At 39.6% G+C, this 17,248-nt stretch overlaps 1 protein-coding gene across 1 annotated transcript; it reads right to left on the reverse strand.

The window, feature by feature from the left end:
• Positions 1–7,707: 7,707 nt before the first annotated feature.
• LOC146551629 (interferon alpha-inducible protein 27-like protein 1) lies at positions 7,708–8,543 on the reverse strand. Its single transcript, XM_085256667.1, has 4 exons — positions 8,509–8,543; positions 8,371–8,394; positions 8,129–8,296; positions 7,708–8,020 (listed from the first exon to the last, which is right to left on the reverse strand). Exons 1-4 carry the CDS (start codon positions 8,525–8,527, stop codon positions 7,911–7,913), a joined length of 321 nt encoding a protein of 106 aa, XP_085112793.1. The 5' UTR covers positions 8,528–8,543; the 3' UTR covers positions 7,708–7,910.
• Between the last annotated feature and the right edge of the window lie 8,705 nt (positions 8,544–17,248).

Here is a 17,248-nt window from a genome sequence, read left to right on the forward strand (position 1 = left end):
CCGTCAGAGTTGTGGCTCTGTAAGAGTGATAGATTTATGGACTATAGAAACATATGGTATTGTTACTGTGCTTTACATTAAGTTGTGTTAAGATTCAAAGTTGAGGAAGGAGAGTACACACCACCCATGGTCCAGTAGGTCTTTGGTCAAACAATGATTTTAATGAACACACGTGTGGGAAGACAACTCTGTACGCAGACAGGAAGTAGTCTTCGACTTAATCAAAGCATGAACAGATATTTTATAGCATCAGGGTTTATTTACTGACGCCCCTTCATGCGTCACCGTTACATTTTATACATAGATCAGATCAACATCATCATGACTTTTCACCCAGAAAATCATCTTCTATTTTCATGGCTTGGTACTTTCCGTTCTTATCTTAAAATGAATTGTTCCTCTTTCTTGCCGAGACAACAAGGACGGTTCCTCTAAATAAATTTAACTCTATGTGTGTGTGTCACGACCTCACATGCTCTTTCTCAATTCACCTGTTGCACTTCTGACCTTTTACCTGACCAGAAGCTCACTGAGACTATGTGTATGTCTTCTACTAAATAAATGTTTTAACCAAGAACCTCTACTAAAACCTTAATATAAAATGATCTGATATATAAGTGTTTTGTAAGCATGTATTGCAATTCCTTCTATGGCTCCAAGTCACTTGCACAATAGATTGTCCGAACATCGCGCCGAACAAAGCTTCCGACCCCCAATTAATTGACCGAGCTCCAACTCTTTAATAAGCACAGATATGCATTGTGTATAAAATAGTCATAACTGCTTAAGGCCTTCTTAAAGCTATCTGTTACATTGTTAAAGCCTCGTCTTAGCCTGCGGCTCAAAATAACTATCTGCTTTCACTTCTGCATACAACTTCCTGTCAGCCTGCAACTCAGTCTTTCTGAAAGAGACGCTGTTTAACCCCTGAATGCAATATAAACTCCAGATTTTATTATTAATGCAATGGTAATGATGACAATTATTTAACAATAGCAGTAAAATAATTTCCCTGCTCCACACTCCCTCTCACGACCTCTGGAACACCAGAGGTCGCAATACATTGTGGTTCAGCAGGCCTCGAGATCTCCAGGATCCTCGCCCCTCCTGTGGTCGCCGAGATCGATCTTCTGCAAAAGAAACAAAACACCTTTTCCTGCACCTCCCTAACTTATCCTATCTGGGACTCTTTAATCAAAAGCCTGATCCTAATTATCTTCTTAACTTATTGACTTGTATTTATGTATACTCTTCAACGTTACTCATCCCTTTAAAACTCTTTAAGCCCTGCTTTCACGTCCGGTTGCTCGCTCTATTTTCCCTTATCTGATCATCAACATCCTGTGCACAAATTGTCGCTGCTGCAAGTTCCTCTACTCTAAAAGAAAACAACCACTTTAATCAATTAAGTTTAAGCATATAAGCAATTACTCCTGTATACATTTCATCATAGCTAAATGCTGCCTTGAAACAACTCCTATGTGTTAACTTCATTTTAACCTCACATTTCCTATGTTATAACCCATTTTGGTATAGCCTTTATATTTCATTTTCTCCCTTTAATGTAACAATACCTTCTAATTCTAATGTACCAGACTTAACCAAAATATATGCTTTCCTTCCTCTTTGGTCCTTCTTTAAGTTCAGTTAAAAGCTAAATGAATTTAAGGCCTTTTGCCTGGAATCAATACTGTCATGTGTGTTTCTTAACTCTGTGTCTGTAAGCGTGTGCAATCCTTCATGAACTCATATTATCCTCACAGTAGATTGGCTAATCATAGCGCTAGCCAAAGGCTCGTGACCCTCCAGAGACAAATTTGAGCCACAACTCCTTTAAAAGCACAAAATGCAATATGTATAAAAATCATTTCTACGTAGAAGCTCCCCCTTTATCCTAAAAATACCTTCCATGTAATATCTGTATGTGTAAGCCTACATTATAACCACTTCTTCTAAAGATCAAAAAATCAAACCTGTTCTACTCCTTCAACCCTCACTAATTTTCCCTCTAAGATTTATTCACAGCTTTGAAAAACCAGCATTGTATCTTCTAAACAGGATTCAGTTCTGTCATGGTCCTGGGCCATGTTGGCCCAGTATTCTTGGTTCCTTGTATTTTCGCTCCTTATTTAGGCCAGGTTTTCTCAGGTGTCCTATTGTGGTGTTCCCTAAGTGTTTTTCCCTTTGTGACTCTTACCCCCTTGTGCCCCTCTGTGTATTTATGAGCTCTCGTCTCTCTTTGTATTTATTCCATGTTTCCCCCAGCCTGTTATGTCTATGTTCTCCCCGTACTTTCTCTGGGTGTATTTAAGTTGTGTCTTCTGTTATGGTAGTTGCTGGTTCGTCTGTGTTGTTTCCCCTCGGTCTCCCTGCGTCTCGTTTCTGGTTTGTGTTATTAGCTTACCCAGTTTAGGTTTCCGGTTTCTTGTTTTTCCACCAGTGCTGTTTTGTGCCCACCGTTGTAAATAAATATTCACCTGCACCAGAGCTGCCGCCTTTTGGGTCCTTTTCTACAACTCCACACGGCTTGCCTCGCAAACCGTGACAAGTTCACCTTTAATCCTTTAACCTTAACTTAAAAATAACAGTTTCAGTTTTACCATATCCAAATGATCAAAAACCCAAAAGGTCCTAAAATGATCCTAAATTATTAAACAATTAAATTATTAAACCCTAAACCCCCCTTTATCTTGATACATTTCATGTGTCAAGATACTATACAAAACTTAAAAATGCTCAGTTTCCCCACTCATGATCCAATCTATGTCATAAAAATAAACTTAAAACAGAACAGTTATCAGTCATGTGTTTCTTCAATTAATGATAACTGAGTTACATCAAAAAATATTTCCCCTTTAGCATTTGGCATTCTCCCAACAATATACTATAATCCCATAATCTAACCCCAGTCAACAAAACAAAAATTTTTCTGGTAAAAGCAAATTGTTTGTCCACATTTATTCACCCTCACATTCACTCACATGCAGTCACACCATATATTTGCTGATAGTGGAGCTTCCCGCACGATCAGATACTCCACCCTCAGCAAAATGAGCTCAGTCATTTTTTATTTTCCATAGGAAAATATTTCTTTATGCTTTTGGACTGGATTGACTCGCATAAAATCCTTTTTACAGGGACTTACGACCTTGATCAGTCCCCACAGGTAGCTTTCTCCTCAGCCAATTGTAATCTGGGAAGCCCACCTTATATTTGCTCTTCCCGATAATTTTCAGCGCCGTTATTCACTGTTGCAGGCCTGCTTAAAACAGAAATGAAAAAATAGAGCTGATTGTTAGCTCATGAAAACAAAACAAAATCCCCTGACAGGTTTTCTTTAAGTGCACTGTTACAAAATAATGGGCCCCTCCCAGACATGTCCATGTTTCCTAAAACTCCCTCTATTAAAAACAAAAATAACAACAACAACCTACCTGACAGAATCAACCCATCACCACAACAACCTTAAACACCCAAGTCTTGCCACCACATAATTTCACCTCCTCAATACACCAAAAGTCTCATTAAAACCACACAATTTGCACACAAAAATCACCCCCTTATGCTCTGTAACATACTTCAATTCAGCATAAAACATAACCCCCTTTGTCATATGGCTTCTTCTATTCCTCAATTACAAACACAAATGTATTTTATTAAACATTCACACCATTGTATCATTCATACAAAATAGCAAGCTGTTCTTCATTGCATATGTTTGTGTTCTTAGCCAGGTTTAATCTCTATCTCTGCATTAAACTCCATGAGCTTGTCTTGTCTTTATAAGGTTAATGCATTTTCTGTTTGTGTATGTGAATTTGCATATGGTGCTTTTGCAGTGTGTCAGACTCCTTCATAATTTTGCCTTTAAACAGTCAATTTTCTCCTCCCCAAATTTACTAACCCAAATTCTGATTTCCTACCTTAAATAGCAGCATTCCTTGTCCTCAGCCAGAAGGTAGGGCTCCACTTGCCACTTTCCACCTCCACCTTAGCCCAGCGGCTTTACCCCTTGAGGTCCCATCCTCTTCACTTCATCTCACCAGTGAGTCGGAGCTCACCGGGACTGAGTGAGGCGAATAATCGTGACTGTGCCTGCCTTAGGTTGTCCCAGGGTTTCGAGGTGGGATCTTACCCGTCATGGGCTATCCAGCCTTCCATACTCGCCTGATACGGGGCCCAAGTGGGCAGGGGAGGGAACACACTGGCTCTGGGAATTAAAGGAATGTAAGCTGCTTCCTTCATTGCATCTTATATTAAACTATCTCACTTCTGACTCCTTCTTCTGTTTGTTTGTAACGTTCTACTTTAGTTCTACTAAACCTTGATGTAAAAACAATACTCCCTTATTTCACGCACACACTCTGCATTTTGCCTACGCACACACTTCTCTCTCAGACTTCCTCTGTTCACACATCACCTTGCACTCACTCTACTATCAACTTTCATAGTGTTATTATTATTTAGTATTTTGTACACCTCACACAGAATCATTCAAATCGAGTACTCACAGCATTCACATCACAACCTTCAACTTTCACTTTCAATCCTGCAAGACGCAGAGATGGACATCTCCTTCACCTAACATAAAACTAAATTACCATATCAACATACAATTACTGAAATTCAAACTCAAATACACCGTTTGTTTTAATAAAGTCAAAGAGTAAACAGGTGTACCAAGTGTATGTACTTATGTGTTTTAAACTGAAAGAAAAAGAAACTCAAACTCTTATAACATCACTCATGCCTCTCTCAAATTAAAAACACTTTTAAACTTTAAAACATCCTACCTTACATCACCCAAGAAATACCTCTCACACCTTTATTCATCATGTCAAAGCTTTCTCCATTTTGCACAGCCTGCCACATGTTTAACAAAAAATCGCTGCCCGAGAAGGCTCCCACATATCAAGGTGGTCGTTCTCACAAATTTCCAGCAGACCCTCAAATAAACAAAAACAACGACCCAGTCAGGCTTCCAGTTCAGCCTCCTCAATTTCTATGCACACCGGAAACTCATGGGGAGATTCTTCTGTCTCCCCGTGTCCTACACAATTCACCTCCAAATGATCCCCTACAATTGAAATTTCAGTGTGGAATGACGCAGACATTAACATTCCCTTATTTATTTACTATATGTAACCTGAATTTTTCTCTCTCTTATCAAATAACAAAGGTTATCTTTAAAATTTGTTATTGAACTACTAATTAAGTTGCTTTTTATGGTATCAATGGTAAACTACCCCTAAAAAGTCCACTTCATTGCGTGTTCATTGAGATACTTCTATTAAGGCTATTTAACAAGTTCAATTTACACATATTCATTAATCTGTCACGCTTATTAGTGGCTCATGGTTACTTAAAACCTATGTCTGACTTGACCACAGAGTTAGAGTATCATTCAATCCTCTCAGGATGACCACTCCACTTACTCTGCATCCAGTCAGCTCATGAATTAACAACACTTACAGACTGGAACCCTTTTATTTTTTGTTTATGCCTTCAAATCCACCTTAAATCTTCTTACCTAAACGTTGGTTTTAAACACAAACAATTCTTATATTCTATTTTGAAACGCTGTCACCATTCATATATTTACAATGTTATTATTTACTAAGCCAGCATTTTAATCGCAGACATTTATCCACATTTGCAAACAATAGTTATAGGGCTGAATAATCACACAAAACCGAAAGCATAGTCCTCTCATGCGCTCTGCATCAGTTGCCTCATTTGCATGCACACACACTCTTCATCTAAGAATAGCAGCAGGAAGTCAGTGCATTACTGACTCGACACACAGAGATCTTTTTTATTACAGAGACGTCTTATATTTACAACCACTGTCAGATCTGCCAGCTTTAGCGCCTACACAATTTTAGACAAATTTAAAATAACCGCCCAGCGGATAAACTCCCTGAGTTTTTTGCGACCAATTAACCAGTATCAAGACTTTAACTGTTTCTGGCCTCATTTCTAAAATCCCTAACTCAATTTAAAAGTGTCCAACACCCAAGGTCCAACCTTTGCTGCCCAAAAAAGCGCAGATACCGTTCCAAACGGTAAGGAGACTCTAACTCCTAGCTTAATTCCAGGATGCCCTGTACCCCACAGTTAAGCCACACTGAACTATCCCTCTTCGCCGAGAGGTCAATGTCGCGCGTCCACGACAAGGAGGGAGCGTAACCTCCGGGCTCTGCGCTTCCTACCAGTCCAACTGGCGTTCTTGAGTAATTTATAATACTTTGGAACAACAGTAAAACACCCAACAAAGTGTAAGACTGAAGCAGGTCCAACCTTATAACCAAAAAATAACCAAATTCCCTAACATACTAAAATCATTTCCAGCAGTCCAACTGCTTCCCGCGGTCCAACCGCATTAAATCCTTTCCAGCAGTCCAACTGCTTTAAATCCTCAGTACTGTCATGACATTCTCATCAAAATCAAAACAGACATCCACCAGTAACTTCAGTGAGTAGACTTAAATTTTATCATATTCAATTTGGCACACTTTGGAAATAATTCAACAGGTAGTGCCTTACCTTTTGGATAAGCCGGCTTATGCCCACTCACTTAGACCACTGGAATTCATGTCTGCCCGTCAGACCACCTCAGAGACCACCAAATTTCTCCATCTAAACCTCCAATTCTCCCTCCTCAACCACCGGACGAAGCCCCCAAATGTTAAGATTCAAAGTTGAGGAAGGAGAGTACACACCACCCATGGTCCAGTAGGTCTTTGGTCAAACAATGATTTTAATGAACACACGTGTGGGAAGACAACTCTGTACGCAGACAGGAAGTAGTCTTCGACTTAATCAAAGCATGAACAGATATTTTATAGCATCAGGGTTTATTTACTGACGCCCCTTCATGCGTCACCGTTACATTTTATACATAGATCAGATCAACATCATCATGACTTTTCACCCAGAAAATCATCTTCTATTTTCATGGCTTGGTACTTTCCGTTCTTATCTTAAAATGAATTGTTCCTCTTTCTTGCCGAGACAACAAGGACGGTTCCTCTAAATAAATTTAACTCTATGTGTGTGTGTCACGACCTCACATGCTCTTTCTCAATTCACCTGTTGCACTTCTGACCTTTTACCTGACCAGAAGCTCACTGAGACTATGTGTATGTCTTCTACTAAATAAATGTTTTAACCAAGAACCTCTACTAAAACCTTAATATAAAATGATCTGATATATAAGTGTTTTGTAAGCATGTATTGCAATTCCTTCTATGGCTCCAAGTCACTTGCACAATAGATTGTCCGAACATCGCGCCGAACAAAGCTTCCGACCCCCAATTAATTGACCGAGCTCCAACTCTTTAATAAGCACAGATATGCATTGTGTATAAAATAGTCATAACTGCTTAAGGCCTTCTTAAAGCTATCTGTTACATTGTTAAAGCCTCGTCTTAGCCTGCGGCTCAAAATAACTATCTGCTTTCACTTCTGCATACAACTTCCTGTCAGCCTGCAACTCAGTCTTTCTGAAAGAGACGCTGTTTAACCCCTGAATGCAATATAAACTCCAGATTTTATTATTAATGCAATGGTAATGATGACAATTATTTAACAATAGCAGTAAAATAATTTCCCTGCTCCACAGTTGTTTACAATAAAAGCAAGGAAACACTTATTTTTGCATGACTTTTAATTTTCACATTGAATTAATGAAGAGAATAAAGGCACCATATGAGTTGTTTTTTGTTTTTGTTTTTAATGATGGATAAAATCTGAATGAAATTTTTATGAACCATTTTTGTAACTTAATTCTCAAAATATGCTTTAATCTCAGTGTTTGACATTCACACATAAGAATAACGTTTCATCCAGGCGATTAAAATTTGTCACAGGAGAAAACATTTGTAGGTCAGTTTGTGTTTTTTTACGTGTTAATCTTCATAAACCACAGTCACGTTACACACAGTTGAGAGCACCCAAGCCGCTGCTCCACCAACACCGCCAAATAATGCAGTGGCAGCCCATGACATACCTGCTGCACCTACAGTGAAATCATGTTAGACACTATTAGCTCTATTAGCTTATTCAACATGAGCAAAGCTTTTAGAGAGAGAGAGAGAGATAATATATAGTAAATTATTCAGTTTACCCCAGGACTGCAAGGTTGCTACGAGACCTCCTGCTACAACTCCACCTCCACTAGCGATTGCTAAATATGACATCAGTTTGGCAGCGATGGAGCCTGCTGCTATTCCAGCTGAAGTGAACCCCAGTGAAGCCAGAATGGCAGGAGTCAGAATCACAGTTCCACCAGCTCCTAAAAAAACCCCAAAAAACATATATTAAAGATTTTCATTTCAAAATTATGCTGTGGTTAATGTCATGGCGTACCTGCAGACACAAGGACTGTCTTGCCTGTTAACGAAATACAAAAAGATGTCAAATAAATTCTTTACAATAATAATAATAATAATAATTCATATCCACTGTATAATGGGATAACACTGTTATAAAAAAAAATAGACTCACATATTTCTTCCCATTCCATGTCTGTGCTTTCAAAGATAACATTCAAATGACACCAAGAGCTCAACTGAACAAACCTGATGTATGTTATTTACTTTATTTCCAAGAACTACCTCTCCCATTTACCAAATATGAACAGAGGAGGAGGAGCACAGGGATGTACCTTAAAAAAATAACACAGGCATGTACAGGGAGTGCAGAATTATTAGGCAAGTTGTATTTCTGAGGAATAATTTTATTATTGAACAACAACCATGTTCTCAATGAACCCAAAAAACTCATTAATATCAAAGCTGAATGTTTTTGGAAGTAGTTTGTAGTTTGTTTTTAGTTTTAGCTATTTTAGGGGGATATGTGTGTGCAGGTGACTATTACTGTGCATAATTATTAGGCAACTTAACAAAAAACAAATATATACCCATTTCAATTATTTATTTTTACCAGTGAAACCAATATAACATCTCCACATTCACAAATATACATTTCTGACATTCAAAAACAAAACAAAAACAAATCAGCGACCAATATAGCCACCTTTCTTTGCAAGGACACTCAAAAGCCTGCCATCCATGGATTCTGTCAGTGTTTTGATCTGGGGCCTGTTCTTCGTACCGCGCTAAGTGAGTTAGCTGGATGAGATTGTTGACGATTTCGCGTGATCCTGGATCGTTCGGTTCCCCGAAGCCCATCCGGGACTTGCTGTCATAGCAACAGAGCCGTACGCGTAAACCTGCTGGGGAGCAGGTTTACTTTATGTAAACAGGATTAGATCGCGGCCACGCAGGTATGTCCGCGTCATTCATACGAAAGCAACAGCGATATTCCACCACTGTTTCACCATAAATAAATATTATCAATGTAACTAAAGATAATGCAGCACTTGATTCTTTTATTGATTTCACACAGATACATACAGGTCATTCCCTAAAAAAGGGAAATGTACTATTAACATTCTATTACATGTATGTGATTATTACAGATGTAATTCATATTTCAGAGTAGTAATTGTAAATTACTTCGTGTAATCAAGATGAGAGACCACGGCTATAAAAGCGAAGGTGGATTTGGGAAGTCTGTCGCAGCCATGTCCTGTCCGTTTACGCGAGCAGCCCATTGCGGAAGGTGCAAGATTAATAAGGAGAGTCCTCAGAATTCAGCATATATTGCGGGACAGACAGGATCCTTTAGCTCAGCGCGACAGTGTGCTCATTGAGAGATATCGATTTTCCCGTGAGGGTATTATTTACTTAACCAACTTGTTGACGAGGGGGTGCAGGACCACCACCTGTCTTTTTTTTTGCTCTGCCCTTTTCTTGGTTGCTGTTATGAACAAACAAACAGATTATTTCAGGGTCTCTTTCCAAGCGACTAAAAGCAATATAAGTGATAAATATTACCATTCTGTGGAATATTCTTATATTTCACTTTTACTTGTTCCCATGTTCTAGTGGGTCCTGTTGTGGCTCTAATGTGAAAGGGGATATAATATAACATATTATAATATAATATAATGTAATATAATATTGGATAATATGGTGTGATATGATAAATCTACCCTACCGCCTACTGGTGTTGGCCAGAGGGGCCGATGGCGCCATATGGCAGCCTGGCTTCTGTCAGTCTGCCCCAGGGCAGCTGTGGCTACAACCGTAGCTGCCTCCACCAGTGTGTGAATGTGAGAGTGAATGAATAGTGGCATTGTAAAGCGCTTTGGGTGCCTTGAAAAGCGCTATATAAATCCACTCCATTATTATTGTTATTATTGAATTACTTACGAGTTTGATTTGTCAGCAACTTTCTGCCAGCCCTCTCTCCTTGCTTTTGCAGCCTTTGCAGTGTTCCCTTGCGTTTTAATTAAACTCTGAAACTCCTGAAATCCCTCACTCAAGAGTTCTTGCTCTGCTGCCGAAAAATACCGAGCGCGCTCCTTCGACATTTTCGCCGACCAATCAAAGGGTTGCCGATCAATGTTTCTACTATCGATGCGTAGCCCCTGTTGGGCCACCCAGTGATCTCACATTACTTCATCCAGCTATACTAATCGTCAACAACAGGTGTGCTCGGGGAACCGGAATAGCGAGCTCAGAGTTAGCGCGATGATTTGGTCTTGGATGTTTCATTTGATCTTGGATGTAGTAAGCGACGTACGAAGCACAGGGCCCTGTTCACCATCAACATTGCGTGCAGCAGCAACCACAGCCTCCCAGACACTGTTCAGAGAGGTGTACTGTTTTCCCTCCTTGTAAATCTCACATTTGATGATGGACCACAGGTTCTCAATGGGGTTCAGATCAGGTGAACAAGGAGGCCATGTCATTAGTTTTTCTTCTTTTATACCCTTTCTTGCCAGCCACGCTGTGGAGTACTTGGACGCGTGTGATGGAGCATTGTCCTGCATGAAAATCATGTTTTTCTTGAAGGATGCAGACTTCTTCCTGTACCACTGCTTGAAGAAGGTGTCTTCCAGAAACTGGCAGTAGGACTGGGAGTTGAGCTTGACTCCATCCTCAACCCGGAAAGGCCCCACAAGCTCATCTTTGATGATACCAGCCCAAACCAGTACTCCACCTCCACCTTGCTGGCGTCTGAGTCGGACTGGAGCTCTCTGCCCTTTACCAATCCAGCCACGGGCCCATCCATCTGGCCCATCAAGACTCACTCTCATTTCATCAGTCCATAAAACCTTAGAAAAATCAGTCTTGAGATATTTCTTGGCCCAGTCTTGACGTTTCAACTTGTGTGTCTTGTTCAGTGGTGGTCGTCTTTCAGCCTTTCTTACCTTGGCCATGTCTCTGAGTATTGCACACCTTGTGCTTTTGGGCACTCCAGTGATGTTGCAGCTCTGAAATATGGCCAAACTGGTGGCAAGTGGCATCTTGGCAGCTGCACGCTTGACTTTTCTCAGTTCATGGGCAGTTATTTGGCGCCTTGGTTTTTCCACACGCTTCTTGCGACCCTGTTGACTATTTTGAATGAAACGCTTGATTGTTCGATGATCACGCTTCAGAAGCTTTGCAGTTTTGAGACTGCTGCATCCCTCTGCAAGATATCTCACTATTTTTGACTTTTCTGTGCCTGTCAAGTCCTTCTTTTGACCCATTTTGCCAAAGGAAAGGACGTTGCCTAATAATTATGCACACCTGATATAGGGTGTTGATGTCATTAGACCACACCCCTTCTCATTACAGAGATGCACATCACCTAATATGCTTAATTGGTAGTAGGCTTTCGAGCCTATACAGCTTGGAGTAAGACAACATGCATGAAGAGGATGATGTGGATAAAATACTCATTTGTCTAATGATTCTGCACTCCCTGTACAGTTCTTGGTTGGCCCAAAGTTTTATATGAGAATTTGTGTTTATCTGATTGGTTAAAACTGATGGGGAGAAATTATAGTTTGCACTAAACTATCCCTTTGTTGGTGCCCCAAACTAGTCCCAGCCACTAAGCACTAAAGGTTTTTTTCCCCTATTTTCTAACCTTTACCAAATGACTTGCTGTATTAGTGACCATGAGAGCAACCCTGGTTGAGTTACAGGATGCAGTTTTTGTCTCGTGGTCCCGATGACTCACACATCTTTTAAGGTTCCACCACAGTCAAGTTAAGGTCTGGACTTTGCACGTGTTTTTATTTGTCACATTAAATTTGTGAAGACAACAGAAGCATCATATCAGTCTTTGGATTAGATAAAACATCTTCATCCTCTACAATGATATTTTATTTCAAAATGATGGGTAAAAGTGAGCAACAAAGGTTATCAGACATTTTTGTAACTTCATTCTCAAATCATGCGACATTTCCATATATTTATATAGTATATATTTTCATACAGTGCATTGACATTTGTCACAGGAGGAAACATTTGTAGGCCAGTGTATGTTTGTTCAACCTGTAAATCTTCATATTTCACAGTCACGTTACACATAGTTGAGATCACCCAACCCACTGCTCTTAATAATAATAATAATAATAATAATGGATTGCATTTATATAGCGCTTTTCGGGGCCCTCAAAGCGCTTTACAATTCCACTATTCATTCAATCTCACATTCACACACTGGTGGAGGCAGCTACAGTTGTAGCCACAGCTGCCCTGGGGCAGACTGACAGAATGCAAGAAGGAATTTCCTCTTAAGCAAACAGAACATACAACAAAAGAAAAAACAGGTCACTCAAACTAACCTGCCTTGACAAATTAAAAGTACAGAACCTGTTTTGAAGTAAGAAAGAAGATGCCCTCAAGGCAAATTCTCACGAGGGCCTAAGAGTACATCTTTCACCATCTTACAATACTATGATTGCAGCCATTCCTCAACTCTCTGTCAATGGTATTCATGGCCAATGATCAGTGGGATTTGATCAATGGTTGCTGATCAATGGTCATGAGAATTTGCATAATCATGATGAAGGAACTGACCTCCCAGCCCATTGTCCCTTCAGTGGTGCTAGTTTCAGTCATCATGCAAATGTAATGTATGTAAATGAACAGAATCGACTTTTGGGGATTTACTTACCTGGATGATTGAGCATGCATCAAGAGGTTTTAAACCACTTTGGCAAGGACTGCCTAAAGCTTGTACGTCAGTATGAGCAAACAGCACGCAAGATGGCGGATTACAGGAACCACCTGAGCAGAAGCGTTCAGTGGTCACAGAAGCGTTGGAGGTAGTTTGTAAGAGATTACAGGATGACCCCAACCTCAGCAACAGGACCACTCTCAGCATCGACCAAGTGTGTTTGCTTTTCGAACTGTCATGGTCTCCGTGCCTGCCCGGCCGGCCCCACAAGGCTACATGTGTTGTTTGGTTTTCTCTCTCTCTCTTTCTCTGCCTGGGCGGAGCTCACTGTGGGCTCCCGCCCTTGGCCCACACACCTGTCAACAATCAGCGGTCATCACCCAGGAGCACTATTTGAGGCTGGAACACAGATCCTCTCGTCGCTGGATGATTGTACTACAGACGTTAGTGTTTCTCCCAGCTCTTGTGAACCTGTGATTCGTGATTTGTGTGTGACTTCCCTCTCTTCTGCGACAGACTTTCCTCCCCGTACCTGTGACCCCTTCACTGTATATATCGTGCACTGGTGCTGTAAATAAAATGTTTTTTGGAGACGCCTACCGCTCTGAGTTCCTAGTATTTAGTATTTATTTATTTATTGTCATTGTCAAGAACAATGAAATTGCGTTTGGGGCTTCCATACAACCCAAAAAAAAAGAAGAAAATAATAAATACCCCTTAAAACCCAAGTGTACATATTTAACCCAGTGTGACTCCAATGCAATAAGACTACTACCTACCTACTACCAGATTGTGACAGGAACTGTGTCTTCATTCCACCTATTTCACATTCAAGGGTCAGTTCTACAGGCAGAGCCTTGGGCTCCCCAGTTTCACCCATCGTGGCCAACTTGTACATGAAAGAAGTGGAAAAGAGGGCTTTGTTATCCTACCCTGGAACACCACCAAGCCTTCTTAGACTGTGAGATTTCCGTAAACCTACCCATATGGATTAGTATTTAAGGTTTGAGTCTCATCATCCACTGGAGCATAAACTGGGTGTCATCAGGACGCTACAACACAGAGCGAACACGATCCGCACAGACACAGTGGTTGGCAGGAAGGAGAAGACTATTACATCAAGAAAGCCCTGAGTAAATGTGGTTTGTCCACAGCTTTGTAGGGAGGAAATCATTACTGGCTAGCCCACTGACCGTAGCCAAGAAAAACACATGTTTTTTTCCACTTGCTTTGACTTTGTACTTTGTACTTTGCAACTCTTTCTTACTTACTTTCTTACTTCAAATAATACTAACTTAACCAGGACCGGACAATTTTTTTGTACAGGTTTTTAAAGATGGAAGACTGATAATACATGTTTAGGGTTGCAGACAGAACTGAACATAACTGGCATCTCTTTAGTTTTTCTCTCTTTTAGTTTATAGTTAAAAGGAAGACTGGCCTTTTTAATTTCACCTCACAGATTATCATCATCATGGTTACAGCAACCCAGAAGACCAAGATAACAGTGACAGATGAACATCTCAGGAATGCTAAATGTTTCAACTTTTTTGCTGATTTGTGGTTGGCATTTCTTTCCAGCTGGCTCATGGAACAGTTTCAGAAACACTGATAAATTTTCACAGTGCATCCAACACCCATGATACTCTCTCAGAAGATGAGAAACAGTAAGTCAATTTCTGACAGTTGATATTTGCTGATTGGCAGTGTTGGAGTGAATTGTTAAATGTTGCCATTATTGTACTTAAATTTGTAAACCTTGCCTTGAACTGCATGTTTAGATATTCTTCGGTTCCTCCCACCATCTAGGTAGGGTATGCAATAGCTTTAACTGCAAGTACATTCCATGTGAGATTCTGGTTTCCTTATCTGGTAAAGGATGTTCACTCCCAGCCATTTAGGGGCTCGCCTATGCTATATATAGTGAACCATTAAAGTTAAGCCATATATGGGTGTGAGGAGATGTTTGTTTGTTTGTTTGTTTGTGCTTAATTTGACTTTTTACTTAACTCTCAGATCTCGTCTTTCATTTCCAAGCAGCGGAAAAAACGGCAAAGTTTTTCCCTTAACTATCTGCTACGCACAGATGCAGCCACGTATCTCTGTTGTAGTGACTGGCAGCCTTCGCAAGGAATAAATGAAATGCTCAATAATCCTCAGTAAACATCAGTAAAGTGGTTTTTTTTTTATCTTAGCTGAACTGTGGCACAGCAGTCAAGTTCGGGTAAAAGACCTCTGCTCTGAGTACACTTGAAATCATTATGAAAAGCACAGTAAAGTGCCCTTTAGTCGGCTTTTTAATCGTGTTTTTTATTAAAATAATACCATGTTTAAGTCTGCAGATAAGGAGGTTAGAGCACCACAGTCTGTATCACACAGCAGGGCCGTGCAAAGATGTTTAAAGGTTCGAATTTCAAGAGGGGCACATTGAACCAGGCTGAATAACAACAACACACATTCATCAAGAATCTAATATGGGATCGCCTCATACTATATCACTGTTGTGAGGTGGCGACAAGGCAAAGCAAACGTAGCCTATGTTTTACCTGATAGGGTACAATGTTGCTGTTGAGGGGTTTCTGCTGCTCCTGCTGCTGATATTGCTGAAGGCCAGGGCTGTGTTGATCTGAGACTGTAGACATTAAAAACTCCATAGGCGAGATGGTAGCTGATTAAACAAGTGTTATGAGATAATAACAAAATGCAAAGATTGTTGACGGTGCTTGAAACCATAAGGCAACAAAAAACTGTGAGAAATAAACTCGGCTGGCTCTGCCTGTGAATCACTCTTTGCCTCTCTTCCTCCTTCATCTCCTCATCTCATCCATCACTCTCCTCTTGCTGTCCATCTGAGAACAAGGCACAGTTTGTTATTGCAATAAACTATTATTTAGTTATCCACAACAACTTTTGCACTTAATCTATAATAAAATGATGACAGAAAAATGTTATAGAAGCAAAACATTCCAGTTGTGCTTAGTATTATTTATATACTGGAATACATCTCCAACAACTGGTACATGTGATATTGTTACCTGTGCTCTTTGTAATCCAGCTGCTGAGGGACCCACTGCCTTTAGCCTCACACAGCTCCTACTGTTTCCTCCTCATGTCCTTACCAGCCATGTCTGGACAATGTTATATCATGAGTAATAATTTGAAAAATCTATAAACACACACACGCACATACATACAGTGACATTTTAGACCTTCTTCACAATACTGTATATACTATGGCCACAAGTTTCCCTCGTGGTGCTGATCCAGAATCCCTCCCTTATTATTTATTCCTAGTGCTATAATAATTAAGTAAAAAGAAAGTACTGTGCAGGGAGAAAGCTTATTAAATTTTTAAACTGTAGAGATGCAATAATTGTACTGCTGTAAAATCATCATTTTGTCATATTTGAAATATTAATCTAATATAATCTGTTTATTACTGTATGTTGTTTAAAATACAGTGTGTGTAAATATCATAATTTTAATAATCCATAATTATGTGGACATAGAATAGAATAGAATAGAATAGAATAGAATAGAATAGAACCCTTTAATTGTCCCACAAGGGGAAATTTGACATGAATATTAGAAAGTTTTTAGTGAAATATAAATCCTCCAGAAACTTACTCTGCCTCTCTTCCTCCTTCCATCTCCTCATTTGCGGTATAACTCTCCACATGCTGTCCATCTGTGCAATAATCCTTTCTGTCATCGTTGTATTTTTACTCAGTTGTATATAGTATTTGTATTTGTATTCTATTTTTATCTTATTGTATATTTATTTTATTTTATTCTACTGTATATAGTATTTTATTTTATTCTATTCTGTACAGTTGTGTACTGTATTTATTCTTATTGTATTCTAATTTTTGCCTCATAACTTTTGCACTGTCCACTTCCTGCTGTGACAAAACAAATTTCCCACGTGTGGGACTAATAAAGGTTATCTTATCTTATCTTATCTTATCTGAGAACAAGACACAATTTGCTATTGCATTAATCTATTATTTAATTGTCCACACTTAATAACTCTCGCACCTAATCCATAATAAAGTAATGATAGAAAATGTTATAGAAACATCCTTACCAGGCATGTCTGGACTGTGTTATATCATGAGTAATAATTTAAAAAAAATCTATATACATAAAACACACAAGCGCACACACAGTGACATTTTTGACCTTCTTCACAATACTGTATATACTATGGGCACAAGTTTCC

This window comes from Mchenga conophoros, linkage group LG19, assembly GCF_057382185.1.
Source record: "Mchenga conophoros isolate Kocher_MC1m ecotype Shallow Benthic linkage group LG19, M_conophoros_male_GT1.1, whole genome shotgun sequence".
NCBI lineage: Eukaryota > Metazoa > Chordata > Actinopteri > Cichliformes > Cichlidae > Mchenga > Mchenga conophoros.

What these genes read in the sequence shown, in the direction of transcription:
- LOC146551629 (XM_085256667.1), bottom strand. An exon ending in GACAGTCCTTGTGTCTGCAG is followed by an intron (nt 8,297 to 8,370) that starts GTACGCCATGAC and finishes GGGTTTTTTTAG; the next exon opens with GAGCTGGTGGAACTGTGATT. An exon ending in AGCAACCTTGCAGTCCTGGG is followed by an intron (nt 8,021 to 8,128) that starts GTAAACTGAATA and finishes ATTTCACTGTAG; the next exon opens with GTGCAGCAGGTATGTCATGG.